Genomic DNA, 21585 nt, shown 5'->3' with positions numbered 1-21585 from the left:
AGTTAAGAGATCTGGTTCCTCTGGGTTACCTTCCTTCACTTTTCCCCTCATTAATTCCCTTGATATTATGTTTATAATTTGTTTTGACAAATTAATTTTATTATTTTTCCTAGCTCTATTAAATAATTTTTTGATAGTTTGATTGACATGGCACTGAATAAGTAAATTAATTCAGGTAGAATTATCATTTTTATGATACTGGCTCAGCCCACTCATAAGCAATTGATTACTTTTCATCTGTTCAGATCTGACTTTCTTTGTACGAAAAGCATTTTGTAATTGTGTCCCTGAGCTTGTCTTAGAAAGAATTTTATATTAACTAGTTATTTTAAGTGGAATTTTTCTATCTTTTCCTATTAGACTTTGTTGGTTATACATAGAAATGCTAATGATTTATGTGGGTTTATTTTATATCCTACTACTTTGTTAAAGCTGCTAATTATTTTAACAAGTTTTTTAGCTGAGTCTCTAAGTATACCATCATATCATCTGGAAAGAATGATAGAGTTGCTTCCTCACTGCCTCTTTTAATTTTTTTCTTTCTTTTTTCTTCTCTTACTACTATTACTAGCATGGCTGTTACAATACTGAATAATACTGGTGATAATGGCAACCTTGTTTCACCCCTGATCTCACTGGGAAGGCTTTTTGCTTATCCCCATCACAGATAGTATTTGCTGATGGTTTTAGGTAGGTACTATTGACCATTTTAAGGAAAACTCCATTTATTCTTATGTTTTCTAGCAATTTTTTGTAAATTTTTTAATTTTACAATACAAAATGAGAAAAGAAAAAAAAAACTCCAGGTACACAGTCATCCATAAGAGACAATTCAATATTAAACAATAAATTTCCATTTCAAGAAAACCTATATAATAAATACTATATATTGCTTTCAAAGTTGCCCAGTTTTGCTTTGCTTCCATGTGGTTTTCTTTTGTTCTCTGCTGTGCACTTTTTACTTTATGTTTTCCCCTCTCTGGGCCCCCCCACCTCCAGAAGGCAATAATTAAGCATGAATACATACATATATACACAGATATCTATAAACATACACATACATACACATAGACACTCATATACATATATGTAAGATCACATTATGCCTATTTCCACCTATCATCCGTTTCTCTTGAGGTAGAGAGCATCTTCCTTCATATGTTCAAGTCTTTCCATGTTTTTCTAAATCAATCATTATCAAAAAGCTTATCATTTCCTATACCACAGCAATATTCCTTTCTGGATTCAACAGCAGATCTTTGAGGTTAATTCAGGTATTTATAATAATCAAAATGACTTGGTTGCTCAAGTTGTTCTTTAAACAATATTACTATAGACAAGGTTCCGTTCATTTCACTCTTCATTGTTTTGCAGAGTTTTCTCCATGCTTTTCTAAAATCACTGAGCTCATCATTTCTCATAGAACAGTAATATTCCATCATGAACATGTACCACAATTTGTTTAGCCATTCCCCCACTGACAGGTAATGCTGCAATTTTCAGTTCTTTGCCATCACAAAGAGAGCTACTATAAATACTTTAGAACATGTAGATTCTTTTCCATTTTCCCTGATCCTCTTGGGAAACAGACCTAATGGCAGTATGGCTGAGTCAAAGGGTGTAGGCAGTTTAACAACTCTTTGGGCATAATTCTAAATCTCTCTCCAAAATGGTTGGATCAGCTCACAGACAGCTCACCAACAATGAGGTAAGGTTCCAATTTTTCCACATCCCCTCCAACATCTGTTACCTTCCCCTTCTCTCACTTTAGCCAATCTGATAGATGTAATACGATATCTCAAATTTGTTTTAGTTTGCATTTCTCTAATCAATAATGACTTACAGCATTTTTTCATGTGACTATAAATTGTTTAAATTTCTTCACTGTAGAACTGCCTGTTCATATCCTTTGATGACATATTCATTGGGAAAAGACTTTGCATTCTTATAGATTTGACAAAATTCTTCATATAGCTGAGACATGAGACCTTTATCTGAGAAACTGTCTATAAATCCCCCCTCCAGTTTTCAGCTTTCCTTCTGATCTTAGTTACATCTGTTTGGTTTGTACAAAAACTTTTAAATTCAATATAATCAAAATTATCCATTTTACATCTTACAACACACTCTTGATAGGTAATATGTTCCATGTTCTTCAAGTTATCTTGTAATATTTCCCTTTACGTCTAAGCCATGTATCTATTTTGACCTTACTTGGCAAATGGTATAAGATATTGTACTCATTTAGGGTTACCCAATTCTAACCCTAACCCTAACTCAATTTCCGTTTCCCAGCTTTCCCAACAATTTTTTTTAACCAAATAATGAATTCTTATCCCTAAAATTTAAGTCTTTACCCTCATCAAACATTGGGTAACTATATTCATTTGCTGCTGTAGATCATGACTACTCTGTTCCACTGATGTATCTTTCTATTTCTTAGCCAGCACCAGATAGTTTTGATAATTACTGCCTTATAAGATCCAGTACTGCTAAAGCTCCTACCTTTACATTTTTCTCCCAATTAATTTCTTTGATATTCTTGACCTTTTATTTTTCCAAATGACTTTTATTATTTTTTCTAGCTCTGTAAAATAATTTTTCGATAATTTAATTGGGATGGCAATGAATATATAGATTAATTTTGGTAAAACTGTCATTTAAAAAATTATATTGGCCCTGCATACCCATGAACAATGAATATTTCTCCATTTATTTAAATCTAATTTTATTTGTATACAAAGTTTATTTATGGTTTTGTTCATATAGATTCTGAGTTTGTTTCAGTAGGTGTATTCCCAGGTACTTTATATTGTACAGAGTCATTTTAAATGGGGTGGCCCAAGCTATCTCTTCCTGCAGGATCCTATTGGAGATGTATAGGAATGCTGATGATTTATGTGGGTTTACTTTATATCTTGTTACTTTGCAGAAAGTTAGGGTTATTTCAAGTAACTTTCTAGTTGAGTCTTTAGGATTTTCCAAATATATCATCATTATTATCTGCAAAAAGAGATAGTTTTATTACCTCATTCTCTATTCTGATCCCTTCCATTTCTTTTTCCTATTGCTAATGCCAGATTTCCAATACAATACTGAATAATACTGGTGCCAGTGGGCATCCTTGTTTCACATCTGCCCTTACTGGGAAAGTTTCTAGCTTATCCCTACTGCAAATATTGTTTGCTAATGGTTTTTTAGGCAGATGCTTATCAATTTAAGGAAAAGTCTGCTTATGTCTATATTTTCAAGTCTTTCTAATAGAAAATAGGCAGTTTAGTGCAATACTTTATCAAATGCTTTTTGTGCCTATTGATATTATATTATCTTTGTTCCTTTCATTATTGATATAATCAATCATGTTATTAGTTTTCCTTATGTTAAGCCATTCCTGCTTTCCTGGTATTGGTCACAATGTATAATGGTTGTAATACAGTGGTGTCATCTTTTAGCCAGTATTTTATTTAGGTCTTTTGCATCCATATTCATTAATGAAATTGTTCTATCATTTTCTTTCTCTGTTTTTACCTTTCCTAGTTTAGGTAATAGTATCATATTTGTTTTGTAAGAGGAGTTTGGTAGGACCCTTTCTTTGCCTACTACTCCAAATAATTTATTTAATAATAGCACTAATAATAGTTGGTCTTTAAATGATTGATAAAATTCATTCGTAAATCTGTCTGGTCCTGGTGCTTTTTTTTGTGGCATGCTCAATTCCTTTTTCTAAAATACATCTATTTAGAAATTCTATTTTCTCTCCCACTAATCTGGACAATCTGTGTTTTTGTAAATACCCTTCCATTTCATTTAAGTTATTAAATTTATTGGCATATAATTGGGCAAAATAACTCCTTATAATTACTTTGGTTTCCTTAGTGATGTATTCACACTTTTCATTTTTGATACTAGTAACTTGTGTTTTTTAAATCATATTAATGGTTTATTGATTTTATTGATTTTTCATAATGCCAACTTCTAGTTTTATTAATTCAATGGTTTTCTTACACTCGATTGTATTAATTTCACCTTTAACTTTTAGGATCTCCAATTCAGTCATTTTCTTTAATGAAATTATTGTTTCTATTATTTGTTCTTTAACACATATATTAATATTAAGTTGTTTAGTATCAATTAGCTTTTTTCCCGTTTCCATGATCCCTTATTAAATATAATTTTTATTGAATTGTAGTCTGTAAAGGAAGTGTTTAATATTTCTGTTTATAGATATAAAATTTTTGTATATGGTCAATCCTCATAAAGGTACCATATATCACTGAGAAAGAAATGTATTCCTTTCTATTTCCATTCAATTCTCTCCAGATATCTAGTTTATCTAAAATCCTATTCACTTCCTTAATTTTTTTTTTAATTGTTTGGTTAGAATTATCCAGTCTGAGAGGGGAAGATTAAAGTCCTCCATTATTACAGTACTATTATTTTTGAGCGACCAAAGGAACCATAACTGATTTAATGAGTCATTTGCAGTTTCACTGTACCAGCCATGTGTACTTAGACATGCATGGCTTAATCTTTGAGACAAGCATATGCTACCGGCAGGATCAACCAGGTAAAATCAACTAGGTTTTTTAATCACTCAAAAACAAAGTCAAGTGCAAGTCATGTTATCATTTCTCTGATGACATGGTCTTCTTTGGCAATGAAGGACAAACACACGCTATTATTTTCACCCATTAATTCATTTAACTAAGCACTGGTCCTGAAATCAGGAGGGCCTGAGTTCAAATCTGGCCCCAGACACTTGACATTTACTACCTGTGTGAACTTGGGCAAATCACTCAACTGGGAAGTTAGTCTACAATTTTTGTTCTGATGTCACTGCCCCTGATTTAGGTATCAACACCATATCTGTGTTATAAATGAAATTTGGAAGAATTTACTTTTCACGTAATATTTTTCCAAAGAGTTTATACAGTATTCAAATTAATTGTTCTTTAAATATCTGAAAAAACTCACTTGTGAGTCCATCTGGCCCTGGAGATTCTTTCTTTTAGAGAGCTCAATGAAAGTTTGTTCAATTTTTTTTCCCCTGAGATGGGTTTATTTAAGTATTCTATTTACTCTTCTGTTAATCTGGACAATTTCTGTTTTTGCCAATATTTACCCATTTTACTTTTATTCTCAGATTTATTGGCATATAAGGGGGCCAAAATAGCTCTAATTCCTTTAATTCCTTCTTCACTGGTGGCAAATTTAGCCTTTTCATTTTTGATACTGATAATGTAGTTTTCTTTTTTTTTCTTAAATCAAATTAACCAATGGTTTATTTTTTTGTTGGCATTTTTATAAAAACCAGATTCTAGTATTATTTATTAGCAAATTCAACGGTTTTCTTACTTTCAATTTTATTAATCTTACCTTTGGTTTTCAGGATTTTCGATTTGGTGTTTAACTGGAATTTTAAATGTCTTCTTGGTCTAGTTTTTAAAGTGGCATGCCCATTTCACTGATGTGTTCTTTCTCTATTTTACTGATGTAAGCTTTTAGAGATACAAATTTACCGTAAGCACTGCTTTGGCTGCATCCTATAAATCTGGGTATGTTATCTTATAGCTATCATTCCCTTGAAGGAAATTATTGCTTTTCTCTATGATCTCTGACTCACTCATTCTTTAGGATTAGCTTATTTAGTTTCTAATCGATTTTTAATCTTCCTGTGGTCCTATCTTGAATGTAATTTTTATTACATTATGATTTGAAAAGGATGCAATTACTATTTCTGGCTTTGATTTTGAAGTTTTTACACACAGTCAATTTTTGTCTAGGTGCCATGTATTGCTGAGAAAATGGTATATATATTTTTTCTATCCCCATTAAATTTCTCCATATCTAATTTTTCTGAAATTCTACTCACCTCTTTAACTTCCTTCTTGTTTTATTTTTTTGGTTAGATTCATCTAGTTTTCAGAGCAGAAAGCTGAGGTTCCCATTAGTATAGTTTTATTATTTCCTCCTGTAACTCAGCTTCTACTTTAAAAAAATTAACTGCTACGCCTTTTGGGGCATTTATGTTTAATACTGATATTGCTCCACTGTCTACGGCACCTTTGAACAAGATATAGTTTCTTTCCTTATCTCTTCAATTAGATCTGTTTCTGCTTTTGCTCTGTCTGAGATCAGGATTTCTAGCCATGATTTTTATTTTTTTACTTCAGCTGAAGCATAATAGATTCTGCTCCAGTCCTTTACCTTCACTCTGTGTGTGTCTCTCTGCCTCAGATGTGTTTCTAGTAAACAATATATTGTAGGATTCTGGTTTTGATTCACTCTGCTATTTGCTTCCATTTTGTAGGTGAGTCCATTCCATTCACATTCACAGTTATGATTACTGTTACTTCTCTCCATCTTGTTTTTTCCCTCTTTATTCTCTCTTTTCCTCCTCACAAGTGTTTTGCTTCTAAACACTACCTTCCCTAATTTGTCCTTTCTATCATCCTCTCCCCACTTCTCTTATCCCTCTCCCTTCCTACTTCCCTATAGTGTAAGATAGATTTCTATACTCAACTAAGTGTGCATGATACTCCTTTTAGCTCATCCTGACGAGAGTAAGGTTCAAGCCATGTCCCCCCTCCTGTCTTCCCCTCCAAAGCAGTAGCTCTTTCATGACTCTTTTATGTGAGATAATTTATCCCATTTTACCTCTCCATTCCCTCTTCTCCCAGTGCAATTCTCTTTTTCACCTGAGAATTGTGTTTTGCTTTTTTTCTTTTAATATCACCCCCTCAAAGTCAACTTATTCCCCACTTCCTCTGTCTAAAGTACACTCCTTCTAACTGCCCTAATAGCAATAACGGTCTTAAGAGTTACAAGTGTCATCTTCCATGTAGGGATATAAAGTTTAACTTACTGAATCCCTTAGATTTTCTGTTTACCCTTGTATGTTTCTCTTGGGACATCTGAGAGTCAGATTTCTATCAAAGTTTGGTCTTTTCATGGCAATGTCTGAAAGTCTGCTATTTCACTGAATGTCCATTTTATCCCCTGAAGGATTACACTCAGTTTTGCTGGTAGGTGATTCTTGGTCATAATCCTAACTCCTGTGTTCTCTGGAATATCATATTCCAAGTTCTCTGATCCTTTAATGTAGAAGCTGCTAAGTTCTGTGTGAGCCATTGTTTCTCACTGGTCTGCCTCTGACTTGCCATGCCAGAGAGTGGGCGTCATCTTATCCCCTCCTCCCTCCAGTGTGTCTCATCTACTTGGCGATCAGTAGTTCTTCCCACCCAAACCCCATTCCTCATCAACTTCTGTCTGGACACTGAAGGCCTCCCTCCTTCCCATCCCTTTTCGTGAATGGCACTCCAGGCTTGGTCTAAGATACCAATGTGGTTTTCAGCTGCCATTATCTTAACTGTTCTTCCCCTCTGACCTCTGGCAAGAGCCTTTGTTCTCAATTCTGCCCAGAGTCCTCGAAGGAATCTCCTTTATGTGCCCCAGGGAGCGCCACTAGCCCCACCTCCCCAAGTCAAGACAGCAGCTGCCACATGATATCTCTTCTCCTGCTGCTTACTGATGGCTTCTTGTCTGCTAGGACCTGCACATTTAAAGATCTTGATGTTCCAGAAAGACCCTTCCCCATCTCATTCTTCGTGGGATCAGGGGTCCTTCTTCCCTTTCTCCCCAGGGGACATTCTTTCACACACCAGCCTCTTGACACAAATTTGGAATCCCTGCTCCTTCCAATTTTAGTTTTCAAATGAAGTAGAATATGAGCAAAGCCACTGCAGTAGTGGGGGCCCAGAGAGGCTAGAGACGTGTGTGGACATGAGGGAGGCACCATATGTAAGAGCAGGTGCAGTGGGAGGCATTCAGGATAAAGCTAAAGAGTCTGTCGGACTGGGTGGTTCAGCTACCCAAGGTTCCTGGTAAGAGAGACAAGACCAGCCATATGATGAAGGAAAGTTCACTTCACCACGGGGTCTGGTGAGCCATGCACATTCAAACCACGGCCAAAGTTGTGATGCGGACTTGCGGTTCACTGACACCTTTTCATCTGAATTCCTTCCATAATCAGGTAAGCATGGAGACTGGGGACCCCTCTTGGGGGTGCAGCCCAAGAGATACATATATGGAGCCTTTTCACATGGCGAGATTTAAATACCCAAATCAGAGCTAACAGGTGGCTCACAAGCTTCTCCATAGTCACCTTGGTCACTGGGTGTTGGTTTTGGACATGGATGAAGCCCCAGTTTAAAGGGACCACCTTATACCCTAGCAAGGGAAAGCCACCAGGGCTCTGCAGGCAAAAGTGGGGCTCTTCCCAGACACGCCCACTCCAGAAGCCAGGCCTTAAACTGATGCTGCTGGGATGCCCACCCAACACAATCACAGGGGCTCACTGAGTGAAGAATTAAGAGCTGGCCCAGAGATAGCAGGATGGCCAGCAAGTCAGCACTGCTCCAGAAAGGGCCACAGAGCTGCACTCTGCATGATTCAGAAGATTTGTGAGACAGAGACGAACAGAGACAGAGATAAAAGAGCAGACAGACAGAGACTATAATAGTAAGGGAATTTGAAGATCTTCCCTGCCTCTAAAGAGGCCCATGTGACCTGCTTTGATCTTTGGCCCAGCCCACAGCTTGATAGGAGAAGCCTGCCGAAGAGATGGAGCAGGCAGAGTAGAGCAGAGTAGCTATCGTGAGTGAGAGAGGCAGCAATTTTGCTTAAGGAAGCTGTTGGTGGGGAGGCCTGACAGAAGGAAGGCTTGGGGGATGGGCTGTGCTCCCTGCACCGATATGTGTATAGATTTCTTTGTTACCATGAAGGGTTTGTCTTTCTGGCATCTGAATAAATATCGTGGTTTTGTCTTTGAGGAAGAGAGTTTATATTTTGTGGAAATATGCATACGTATTTACAGTGGCTGCTGCGGATATCACATTGGCACTACAGACACAGACACAGACAGACGGACAGAGACAGAAAGAAGGAGAGAGATGGGCGTCAAAGGTCCTACCTGAACAGACGGGACTTCTGCAAATGCTTTCATAAAATCATCTTCGTCCACAGCGCCGGCACCGCCTTCCTTGGATGCACCTGGGAAGAAAGTGAACATCCTTTAAAAACCCACAACAGCGAGGATTCAGGCCACCAGCTTGGCCCTTCATGGGTCAGTTGTCTACCCTGCTCAGGGCAGGACCCTCCCAATGGATTCTTCCTCTGTGATCAACCTGAGGTGGGCTGAGAAAGTGGTCAGTCTGGTACCCACCCTTCAGAACTGCAAAAACAGCACGTTGCAGATGCTGGGAGGTACAAATACTAGGACAATAATTAAACAGCACAAGACCATCACATAAAAGAGGGTTCGAATGGGAGTACGTGTCAACCAACCAACCAGACAACACTGATTAAGTGCGTACTGTGCCAAGCGCTGGGCAAAAGATAGTCCCTGTCTTCAAGGAGCTCACAATATACCCAGGGAGACAACAAGCAAACAAACGATAATTAGGAAAATTAGGAAATAAATACCAGAGGGAAGGCTTCCTGTAGGAGGTAGGATTATAGCTGGGACTTAAAAAAAAAAAAACAAAAACCAGGGAGGTCAGGAGCTAGAGTGAAGGAAAAAGACCATTTCAGGCACACAAGACAGCCAAAGAAAATGCCCAGAGCCAAGGGACAGAACAGCCAGGAGGCTGTGGCCATTGGAGAGAAGAGTGTGTGGTGGGGAGTAAGGAACAAGAAGCCTGGAAAGGGAGGAGAGGGCTTCGAATGCCAACCAGAATATTTTGTACCTGATCCTGGAGGGGATAAGGAACCCCTGGAGTCTTCTGAGTGGGAAGTGACATGGTCAGATCTGTGTTTTAGGAAGATCCCTTTGGTGGCTGAAAGGAGGATGGACTGAAGAGGCAGAGACTGAGATGGGCAGACCCTGCCCCTCCCAGCAGGTTATGGCAACAGTCGAGGTATTAGGGGATGAAGGTCTGCCCCAGGATGGGGGTGGTGAGAGAAGAAAGAAGGGGCGTACTGGAGATGCGCCAGAAATGAAATCAACCAGAGATACTGCAATGGTGAAATTGACAGGCCTTGGCATCATCTTGGATGTGGGGTAAGAGTCTGGGGGAACTAGAAAGACTGGGGTGCACTCAATAGTAACAGAAGGCAGGAAGGGGAGCTTTGAGGGGAAGGAGAATGAGTCCTAGCATACAAGAGTGGGTCACAAGTCTGCAGGAATGAAGCCCATCATCAGAGAAGTGACACTCAGAATCATTCCTGCAAACACACACCCAGGGGCAGAGAACGCTAGCCACAGGGCCGGGGGCTCACAGGCCATCTCTGACCCCAAACCTCCAGTAAGGGCTTGATGACACCAGCAAAGTCACAGGTACAGAACATGGAACACATGACCTCCACAAAGGTTGACCAAGCAAGGCAGCTCTGGAGACCTGGTACCTGTCTGCGGGATGATATTTCCCAACCCCCCTCATTAACTGAGCCATGAGCTTTATCGTCCCTTCCAAGCTAAGAGCCTCATGCAGCTCCAGGGACCAGGATCAGGCTTGGCTTTTGTCTCTAGTCCCAATACCCAAGACAACAAAACCCTAAGATCTGTTTCATCCCCAGCTCCGCCTGTATCGACACAGCCCCTAAGGAGATGCAGTGTGGCATTGCTTCTGCTGGGGCTGCAGCCGGGGCTGCTGAGGACCCTTTCTAATGGATTTTATCCAGGACCACTTTGGGACTGTGCCCAGAGACCTGGAGGCTGTTGCCTCTGATCCACAGTAGAGATCATCCCTGCATACCTCGTCTCACTTTTCTATCTGTATTACCAGTGCTGAGGCCAGTGCCCAGCACACAGCAGGTACTTAATAAAGGCTCACAATGACTACAAGGACCAAAAACAACACACACAACTCCTCCTAGGAGGGTGGGTGACTAGGACAGCAGACATTGAACATGATGTCACGATTTCTGCACTCACAGGGGATAGCAAGGCAGGGGGTGGGGGGGATCTTTGCTCTGAACTGGCAATGGAAAAGGGAGTGGAATGTCAAGTATAGGAGACAGGCTCTGAAGTCAGAGGCCTGGGAGATTCTGCCCAGTGACGGGGGAATCTCTGCTGCTGCTTGTGGAAAGTCTTGGACAGAGCACACCTATGACCAACCCTCAGCACCAGCCCCTGAGCTTACTCTCTGTAAGGCTGATGATAGGGTTCGAAACTTGCCCCAGGGATGGCTCTCCCTGAGCAGTTGGCCTGGGATGATCTCACAAACCCCTGTTTCACTCAATTACCGCATGCTGGTTGATCCCCTGAGGACGACAGCGGACACAAGCCAAGCCACAGACTCAGCCCTGGAAGGGCTTCTGGGTAACCAAGAGGTCAGGAGAAGAACACCATGAAGGGTGGGGAGCAATGCTGGACTCCCAGGCCTGGGCGCTAGCCTGCTATTGGAAGAAAGGGGCAGAGAGTGGACTCCAAGGGGCTAGGAATATGGTCCTTCAGAGCATCCAGGAAAGAAAGAGGAACAGAGGGCAAGAGGGACCAGGAGGACATGTGGGGTGATGGCAAGAGAAATGTGGCTGCTAGCACCAAGGAAGAAGGGGGGGATCAAAGAGGCTAGAGGGAGGAAGCTGGGTCACCCAGAGAAGGCCCTGATGCACCTGCCCCAAGGCCACTCCCAGACCAGACTTCACCAAATCCTGGCTTCTGTGGACAACTCTGGCACTGAAAGCATCTTTACTGACACCTGGGTGCCTCTCCCCACCTCCCCCATTCCTAGTGAGAGAGGAAAGCGGTTCACAAGAGTGCATTCCCAGAAACCACCAGGATACGTGACAGGGAAACCAAATGGACACGGAAAGGTCATACGCTCCTCTGTGATGCCCACTTTGCAACGGGAATGGGCTGGGGTACCAGAGCTGGGCTCTAAATCTGGAAACTACATTCCCCAGAAAAGTCAGGACCCACCACTCTCCTGAGAGCCGAGTGGCATCAAGCTCCTCCCAGGACCTCTCTCCCTTCCCACCACGACCCCAGGACAGGCTCCTGGATTCCGTCTCTACCCCCTCTCAGCCATCAGAATGGAAAGTGCTGGAGGGCAGGGACTGTCCCTGAACAGAGTACAGCATCAGGTATATTGTAAGCACTTACTGCTCACTGACAGGGGCTAGAAACCTGGACAGGTAGAAGCCACAGCAAAAGACCACATGAGTCTGGCAACCACCCCTGGGGCTGCTCTGAGTTGGGGCTAGAAGGACCAAGGCCAAGGCAGTGCTGAAGTCGCAGGAGACAGGCCCCAACTCCAGGCATTCTGGCCAAGGAGGAGGGAGGGAGGATGGAAGGACTAATTTACCAAGTGCTGACTGTGGGCCCCGGGGCTGTGCTGAGCACTTTACAAATATTATCTCAGGTGATGCTCACAACAACTCTGACAGGTGGCACTGTTGTTATCCCCATCCATTTTAAGGAGGAGAAAACTGAGGCAGAGAGAAATTAAATGACTTGCCCAGGGTCAGCTGCTAGGTTACCAGTTACTCAGGGTCTGAGGCTTCCTGACTCCTGGTCTAGGGTGCTGCCCACTGAGCCTTCCACTCAATCCCAAAGTGAGGCAGGAGGAATGCCAAGCAGCAGGGGACATGGCTGGGAGAGTCTGCCCTCCCCAAATCTGAACATGGAGGCTAGAGGTGGGGGAGTGCTCATAAGAAAACATCAGACAGAGACAAGAGACAGGATGGGCTGAGAAAGATTTGTAAGAAGAGAGGGACAGGCCCAAGGACAAGAGCGAGTCCAAGAAATGTTCAAGAAAGACAGAAAAAGGGGAATGTTACTGCTTTAGGAAAAACTGGAAGGAGAAGAATGAGCGTAAAACAGAAGGTCAAAAATCCGACCCAAGGAGGGACTCTCTGGAAAACAGACTTCAATGACTTCTCAACAGAAGAAACATTATAAGAAAGCTGAGCAATGAGGAAAAACATAAGGTTCTGCTACAAAAAACGGAAGCGGATCAGAGGCCAAGGAGAGGCCCCTTAAGAGTCACTGGGCTCCCGAAAACAGTGACCAAACCCAGAGGTTCTGGGCACCACAAATCAAGAAACTGTAAAAACCTCACAGATGGATTAAAGCAAAGTGATAAAAGAGAACCTGAAGGACCCTGCACTGAGAACCCGGAGGAATGTCCAGGCAAAGCCTGGAGCTCCCACATCCAAGAAGAGATGGCTCAAGGGTCTGAAAAGAGCAAGGGAGGAGAGCTGGAGGAGTGGGCTCCCCCCCGTCATTCCAGGTCCCAAACCCTGATGAAGGGCATCCTCAGGAATGGTGCCACCCTACAGAGAATTGGAGCAGGAAGCACAAAGCAGATGTTCACAGAGGAGGGCCTGGAGGTGGATTTATTACGCTTCCAGTGAATTCAAAAAGAAACAGGGGGGAGCAATCAGCATCTGAGAGGAGGGCTCCAACAAGCCAAAGTTAAAAGACAGTAAGACAACATAGAAATCAGAGGAACATCATTCCCAAGGACTATGGTGACGCAGGATGCAAAGAACCATCTGGATCCCAAGCATGAGGTGGGAAAAGACAGCTCTTCCCAATCCTTGGGGACAGGAGCAGAGGGTCCAAGGCCATGGAATGGACAGGAATGCCAGGTCTTTCATTTGCTCAACTACTCTGTGGAATTTTTCACTTTCTTCTCTCTCTTTGTTGAAGGCATGACTCTGATAGTAGAGAAGGGAAGAAACAGAGGCACCAATGAACATCTATTATTAAAAATTACAAACAGGATTGCAAGAGTGGAGCGCCAAGGTCCTGGGAGGAAAACAGATGACCACAGGAAGAACCAGACACCAAGATGCAAGGAGCCCTTGACGAGAGAGACAGATCTGGCAAGATGAGCAAGAAAGAAACTAAGGCTATAAACAGAAATGTAGCAAAGTTAATAAATCAGTGGGAATTACTAAGTGGGAATAGGAAGGAATATACACATTTTCACTCACATGTGGCAATTTGGAAAAAAAAACAACCCACGATGTAGGAGGCCAGATAGATAATGAGCGGTCCTCTGAAGGTATCCAATGGACCCAAGCCTGCTGTCAGAATGGAAAAGGAGAGAAGGCTGGCCTGGCCTGCCCTGGGTGGAGCCCAGCATCTCTCACAGGATGCTTACGGGCCCTCTCTCCAGGGAGAGGCCCACTGGGCTCCAGTTCCCAGAGTTAGCTCTCTGTTTTTCTCCAGGTCAGTCATGTGTCCCTTTTATTCTAGGCACTGTCCCTCAGTATGACCACTGTGGAAAGGAACTTGGAGAGAAGCAGAGAACTCAATTGTGACACCTTTCCTGTCATCCAGACTGGCCCTCCATGAGCCAGTGCCCCTGGTCTCCTCGCTGTTCTGGGAACCCAATTCTGTGCATCTTCACTGGCTGATCAATTACAGGAGCAAAGCAAGGACACCCACTCCCCCTTTCACTGTTTGCTTTAAGGTTGGTAATGTTAGCAACAGCAGTAAGTCAAAAGAAAGATATTAAAAACATCAAGGCAGGCAGAGACCAAATGAGCAGATCTGCTGATGACATGGTAGCTTGCTTAGAAATTCTAGGCAATCAGCAAAGAAAAGGAGATATTTCATACCTTCAGTAAAGTAGCAGGTAAAGAAACAAGCCCACGAAAATCAACTGCATTTCCACATAACAACAAAATCCAAGAGGTTCCTGTGGAAAAGGACACCTCACTTAAATGAACTACAAAACACACAGAACATCTGGAAGTGAGTCTATCAATGTTCAGTTATGCTCATATAGCTTCAGCTGCACAGAAATCTTTAAAGAAGTGAAGGGCAGGAGGCACAGAAAAGGCAGGAACTCTCCCAAATTCCCCTCTAAACAACTCCAAATATTGCCTCAAAACAAATTCTGGAGTGGCAGAACCCACAAAAGGATGGGTAAAACAATTTTCCAGCCTAAGACAACTTATATGGTCACCAGAAAAGGTCCACCACAGTTGGGTGAGAGTGAAGTGTGGGCTGCAGAAATACAGACCAGGCCCAGCAAACAAGCAGCAGCCCTCCGGGGCCACACAACGGGGGAGAAGGAGATGCTAGAGGTCGCCTTCCTGGCACTGGCGGCTGCTGTCCAGGATCACAGTCCCAGAGTAAAGAGAAACATCAGCATACGAGAGTTTGTAGTTCTAGGGCCCAGTCCCAGAGTGGTAGCTCACAGGCCAGAGCACAAGGCAGAGGAGTAGTAAACACACCTCTCCTGAAGTTTGCAGATCCCAGAGTGAACTCTGAAAACAACCACACAAGAAACCTGAAGCTTGGGACAGTGCTCCCTCCACCAGGAAACAGAGTCCAACTTTAAGATGAAGTTAAAAGTACATAAATAGGCTGGAAAAATTAAAAAGAAAAAAAGATGCTTATTATATAAGTTACTATGGGGATAGGGAAGATCAAAACAAACTTAGAAGACAACTAAGTCAAAACTGCTATAGCCAAAGCCTCAAATGTGAATTGGTGTCAGGCTCAAAAAGAATTCCTGGAAGAGTTCAGAAAGGATTTTTAAACTCAAGACGAAGAGAAAGTTTGGGAAAGGAAATTACAGTGATGCAAGAAAATAATGGGGAAAAAAGACTCAACAGCTTGATAAAGAAGGCACAAAAAATGCTAAAGAAAATAATACCTTAAAAGACAGAATAGGCCAAATAGTAAAAGAGGCACAAAAGAAGAATGCCTAAAAAAGCAGAATTGGCTAAATGGGGGAGGAGGTACAAAAGCTCAACAAAGAAGGTAATTCTTTAAAAATTAAAATTGAGCAAGCAGAAGTGAATGACTCCAGGAGACCTCAAGAACAAATGAAATAAAATCAAAGGAATGAAAAAAATAGAAGAAAATGTGAAACATCTCACTTGGAAAACAACTGACCTAGGAAACAAATAATTATTGAACTACCTGAAAATCATGAAAAAAAAATAGCTTAGACATCATTTCAAGATATCCTAAAATCAGAGAGTAAAACAGAAACCAAAAGAATCCTCTGATCACCTCCTAAAACAGATCCCTAAATTAAAACTCCCAGGGACATTATGGTCACATTCCAGAGCTCCCAAGTCAGGGTGAAAATACTGCAAGCAGCTAGAAAGAAACAATTCAGATATTGGGGAGCCGTGGTCAGGATTGTCCAGGAAGGATCAGAGGGCCTGGAATATGATATTCTGGAAGGCAAAGGAGCCAGGGTTACAATCAAGATTCACCTGCCAGCAAAACTGAGCATAACCCTTCAAGGGATAAAACAGACATTCAATGAAATAGAGGACTTTCAAGCATTTCTGATGCAAAAATCCGACTTTCAAATATAAGACTCAAGAGAAGCATAAAAAGATAAACAAGGAAGAAAATATAGGAAATTCAGGAAGGCTAAACTGTTTACATTTCTGCATGGGAAGAGGATACGTGTAAGTCTTAAGAACTTTCTCACTCTTAGGGCAGTTAGGAGTATATAGATAGAGGGCATGAGTATAGGTTGAATATGCTGGGATGATATCTAAAAAAATAAAACTAAGGAGTAAGAAAGAGGAATGCCCTGGGAGAAGGAAGAAGGAATAGGGAGAATGGGGCAAGCTATATTGCACCAAAGGGTTTTCACACAGTAGGGAAAATGAGAGAGGAGTGCAGGGGCATTTGAATCTTACTCTCATCAGAACTGGCTGAAAGAGGGAAAAACATATAGATTCAGTTGAGAACAGAAATTTGTCTTGCCCTCCAGGAAAGCAGGAGGGGAAAGGGAAAAGAGAAATAGGGAGAAGGATGGTAGAAAGGAGGGTAGATTAGAGGAGGCAGGAGTTAGAAACAAAATACTTTTGAGGATGGACAGGATGAAAGGAGACAGAGAGTAGCACAAATGGGAAAAAAACAGGATAGAGGGAAATACAAAGTAATAACTGAAAAAAAATTTACAGCAAGGATTTGATAAAGGCCTCATTTCTCCAACATACAGAGAACTTAATTAAATTTACACCAGAAGTCAAAGGAACTAGGACTAAAACCAAGAATCACCTACCCAGCAAAACTGAGTATAATACTTCAGGGGAAAAAATGGTCTTTCAATGAAACTGGGGACTTTCAAGCATTCTTGATGAAAAGACCAGAGCTGAAAAGAAAATTTGACTTTCAAACACAAGAATGAAGAGAAGTATGAAAAGGTAAACAGCAAAGAGAAGTCATAAGGGACTTACTGAAGTTGAACTGTTTACATTCCTACATGGAAAGACAATACTTGTAACTCTCGAAACTTTTCAGTATCTGGGTAGTAGGTGGGATTACACACACACACACACACACACACACACACACACACACACACACAGAGCACAGAGTGAACTAAATAGGATGGGATCATATCTTAAAAAAATGAAATTAAGCGATGAGAGAAATATATTGGGAAGAGAAAAGGAGAAATGGAATGGGGCAAATTATCTCTCATAAAAGAGGCAAGCAAAAGGCTTTTTAGTGGAGGGTAAAAGAAGGGAGGTGAGAGAAAAACATGAAGTTTACTCTCATCACATTCCACTAAAGGAAGGAATAAAATGCACACTCATTTTGGTATGAAAACCTATCTTACAATACAGGAAAGTGGGGGAGAAGGGGATAAGCAGGGTTGGGGGGGGATCATGGAAGGGAGGGCAATGGGAGGAGGGAGCAATTTGAAGTCAACACTCTTGGGGAGGGACAGGATCAAAAGAGAGAGTAGAAGCAATGGGGGGCAGGATAGGATGGAGGGAAATATAGTTAGTCTTACACAACATGACTATTATGGAAGTCATTTGTAAAACTACACAGATATGGTCTATATTGAATTGCTTGCCTTCCAAAGGGAATGGGTGGGGAGGGAGGGATGAAGAGAAGTTGGAACTCAAAGTTTTAGGAACAACTGTCAAGTACTGTTCTTGCTACTAGGAAATAAGAAATACAGGTAAAGGGGTATAGAAAGTTATCTGGCCCTACAGGACAAAAGAGAAGATGGGGACAAGGGAAGGGAGGGATGACAGAAGAGAGGGAAGACTGGTGATAGGGGTAATTAGAATGCTCGGTGTTTTAGGGTGGGGGGAGGGGACAAATGGGGAGAAAATTTGGAACCCAAAATTTTGTGAAAATGAATATTAAAAGTTAAATAAATTAATTAAAATTAAAAAAAATTAAATTTACAAGAATACAAGTCATTCCCCAATTGGTAAATGGTCAGGGCAGTTTTCAGACAAAGTAATCAAACCTATCTACAATCACATAAAAAAAATGCTCCAAATCAGATTAGTTAATATGACAGAGAAGGAAAATAACAAACTTTGGAGAGGAAGTGGAAAATCTGGGACACTAATGCACTGCTGGTGAAGTTGTATACTGATTCAACCATCCTGGAGGGCAATTTGGAGCTATGCCCAAAGGGCATACCCTTTGACCCAGCAATGCCATGACCAGATGTGTATCCCAAAGAGATAAAAAACAATATGGAAAAGGACCTACATGCACAAAAATATTTACAGCAGCTCTTATAGTGTTGACAAAGAATTGAGAATTGAGGGGATACCCATCAATGGGAGAATGGTCAATGGCACATGATTGCGATGGAACACTATTGTGATATAAGAAATAACGAACAGGATGCTCTCAGGAAGACCTGGAAAGACTTACAAGAACTGATGCAAAGTGAAGTGAACAGAACCAGGAGAACATTGTACATGGTAACAGTACCATTATATGATAATTAGATGCAAATGACCTAGCTATTGTCAGCAATACAATGATTTAAAACAATTTCTAAGGACTTATGATAAAAAAGTTATCGATCTCCAGAAAAAGAACTGATGGTGTGTGAATGCAGACTGAAGCAGACTCTCTTTATATTTCTTTCCTTTGTGTGTGTGTGTGTGTGTGTGTGTTTTCTTTCACAACATGACTAGTATGGAAATTGTGTTCGTCCTTCGTTGCCAAAGAAGACCATGTCATCAGAGAAATGATGACATGACTTGCACTTGACTTTGTTTTGAGTGAAGGAGGGCTGTGCAGGTCACCAGCCTCACTTCTCCAGAGCCATCTGAGTCCAGTGACCTGATGTTCCTCAGGATGACTGGAGATGGCCCAGGATGCACTGGGAGATCTTGGGCCCTTTAGGCCAAGGTCTTTGCAGGCACTCACTTAGGGTGAGGCAACGCCCATTTATTGAATAGGACTGTTTAAGAAGTAGCCAGGGCATAGCCTCTTTAATGAGGCAAAGAAAAACAAAGACATCAGGTTGGGTGGGAAACAGCAACATTATGATAATGACTGTAAAGCTAGGGGGGGTCCAGAAGTCCTTGGCAAGGGCCCCTTGGAGTCCCAGCTTCAGAGTGTAGTAGGTTTAAGGTTTTGGGAGAGGACAGTGGAAGGGGAGGGGAAGAAGGCAGTAAAACCCAGGTCAACTGGGCAGCTTTTGGCCATCCAAATTTACCTTAGTTTGGAGAGGAGGAAGGGGAGGGAGAGGCAGACAGGAGAGGAGGAGGTGAGGTTCCCAGCTAGCATTCACCCAGTTGCATCTACTCACAGGATGGTGTTGATCCTTCATTGCCAAAGAAGACCATGTTTTGCGTGACATGTCAAATTGCTTGCCTTCTCAGTGATGGGGGAGGGGAAGAAGGGAATTTGGAACAGAAAGTTTTTAAAAATGACTATTAAAAATTATTTTTACAAGTAATTGGGGAATAAATAAAATATTAAAAAAAAGTAGGGACAGCTTTAATAGCTAGAGGCACATTCAGTGTTCATGGCTGAGCCATTTCAACAGGATAAAAATGACAATACCATTAAAGTTAGTTTACAGTTTTAACGCTGTATCATTCAACCTGTCCAAAACAAATCTGACAAAAGAAAAACAAAATTCGCTTGAAAAACCCAAAGATCTAGAATATCAAGAGAAATAGCAAAAACAGGAAGGGATAGATATATGGTTATTGAAAACATTTAGGGCTCAATAACTCAGTGTTCAATAAAATAGAAAACAGAAATTACTTATGGAAAAAACCTCTCTGTCGAAGGAAAACTAAAGGGAAAAACTGAAAGCAATCTGGCAGAAATTAAGTTTAGATCAATGTATTATGTCATATGCCACAATAAATTCAAAATGAATATGTGACTTTACTATTCAAGATCACAACACAGAAACAAATCTAAGAAATCAGATCAAACACCTTTCACAACTATGGGCAGAAGCCGTATTCTTAACTAAAACCAGGACAGAGGAAATCACAAAAGATGAAATTCTGTTGTTACTGTTGTGCCTAAATCCGCGACACCATGGACCACAGAACACCAGATCCTTCTGTCCTCCATTCTCTCTCAAAGTCTGTTCACATTCATTACTTCCATGACACCATCTACCCATCTCACCCTCTGTTGTCCCCTTTACCTTTTGCCTTCAATCTTTCCCAACATCAGGATCTTTTCCAATGAGCTCTGTTCTTCCTGTTATATAGACAAAGTATTTCAGCTTCAGCTTCGGTATTTGGCTTTCCAGTGAATGTTGTGGTTCAGTCATTGTTTAGTCAAGTCTGACTCTTGATGACTCCATCTCGGGTTTTCTTGGCAGAGATACTGGAGTAGTTTGCCATTTCTTCTCCAGCTCATTTTACAGATGAGGAAACTGAGGCAAACAGGGTGAAGAGACTTGTCCAGGGTCATACTGCTAGGAAGTGTCTGAGGTCAGATTTGAACTCAAGAAGGTGAGTCTTCCTTATACTCTATCCTCTGTGCCACCTAGAAGTCCTTCCAGTAAATAGCCTGAATTACTTTCTTTTAAGTACTGACTGATTTGATCTCCCTGCTGTCCAAAGGGCTCTCAAAAGTCTTGTCCAGCAGCACAATTCCAAAGCCTTGATGCTGTGGCGCTTGGATTTCCTTATGGTTCATCTTTCCCAATCACACATTTCTACTGGAAAAATCATAGGGGACTGGAATGCTCAAGTATGAAATCCAAAGATAACAGGAATAACAGGCAAGTATGGTCTTGAAGTACAAAATGAAGCAGGGCAGAGACTAAGAGTTTTGTCAGGATAATTTGCTGGGCAGAGCAAACGCAACGACCTGAAAGGCAACTCTATACACAGACATCACCAGATGGTCAATATGGAAATTAAATGGATTACAGACTATGCGGCCAAAGGTGAAGATGCTTTATGCAGTCAGTTAAAACAAGTCATGGTGCTGACTGTCGCTCAGATCATGAGCCTCTTATTGCCAAAGTCAGACTTAAATTAAAGAAAGTAGGGGAAACTAGATCCAGAGAAGACACCCCTTGTGAATGTGAACTGGAGGTAATGACTCAAAGTGGTAGAGAGAGAGCCTAAAAAGTTATGGACAAAGGTTTACGTTACTGCACGAAAGGAAGCCACAAAAAAACATCCCAAAGAAGAAGGAGAGCAAAGCAGAGAAATGGTAGCCTGATGGGGCTTTAAAACAGCTGAGGAAAGAAGGAAAAGGAAAAGGAAAGCAGAAAGGGAATGATGGCCAACTGAGGGCAGAATTCCAGAGAAGAGCAAGGGAAGATAAGGTTTTCTCAAATGAGCAATGCAAAGAAATAGAAAAAAAAAAGTGGGAAAGATGAGATCTCTTCAAGAAAACCA

General features: G+C 41.3%; 1 protein-coding gene across 46 annotated transcripts in view; it reads right to left on the bottom strand.

Annotated features, from left to right (window-relative positions):
• Positions 1 to 21585, bottom strand: part of CLASP2 (cytoplasmic linker associated protein 2) — a 148159-nt gene that overhangs the window by 65384 nt on the left and 61190 nt on the right. For all 46 annotated transcript variants that reach the window (XM_072599246.1, XM_072599252.1, XM_072599247.1 and 43 more), the window contains one exon: positions 8972 to 9051. In XM_072599246.1, the coding sequence (XP_072455347.1) occupies positions 8972 to 9051 (80 nt within the window). The remainder of the gene's footprint in view (positions 1 to 8971; positions 9052 to 21585) is intronic.

This window comes from Notamacropus eugenii, chromosome 3 (genome assembly GCF_028372415.1).
Source record: "Notamacropus eugenii isolate mMacEug1 chromosome 3, mMacEug1.pri_v2, whole genome shotgun sequence".
Taxonomy (NCBI): Eukaryota; Metazoa; Chordata; class Mammalia; order Diprotodontia; family Macropodidae; genus Notamacropus; species Notamacropus eugenii.
This window is presented reverse-complemented; position numbering and strand designations above follow the sequence as displayed.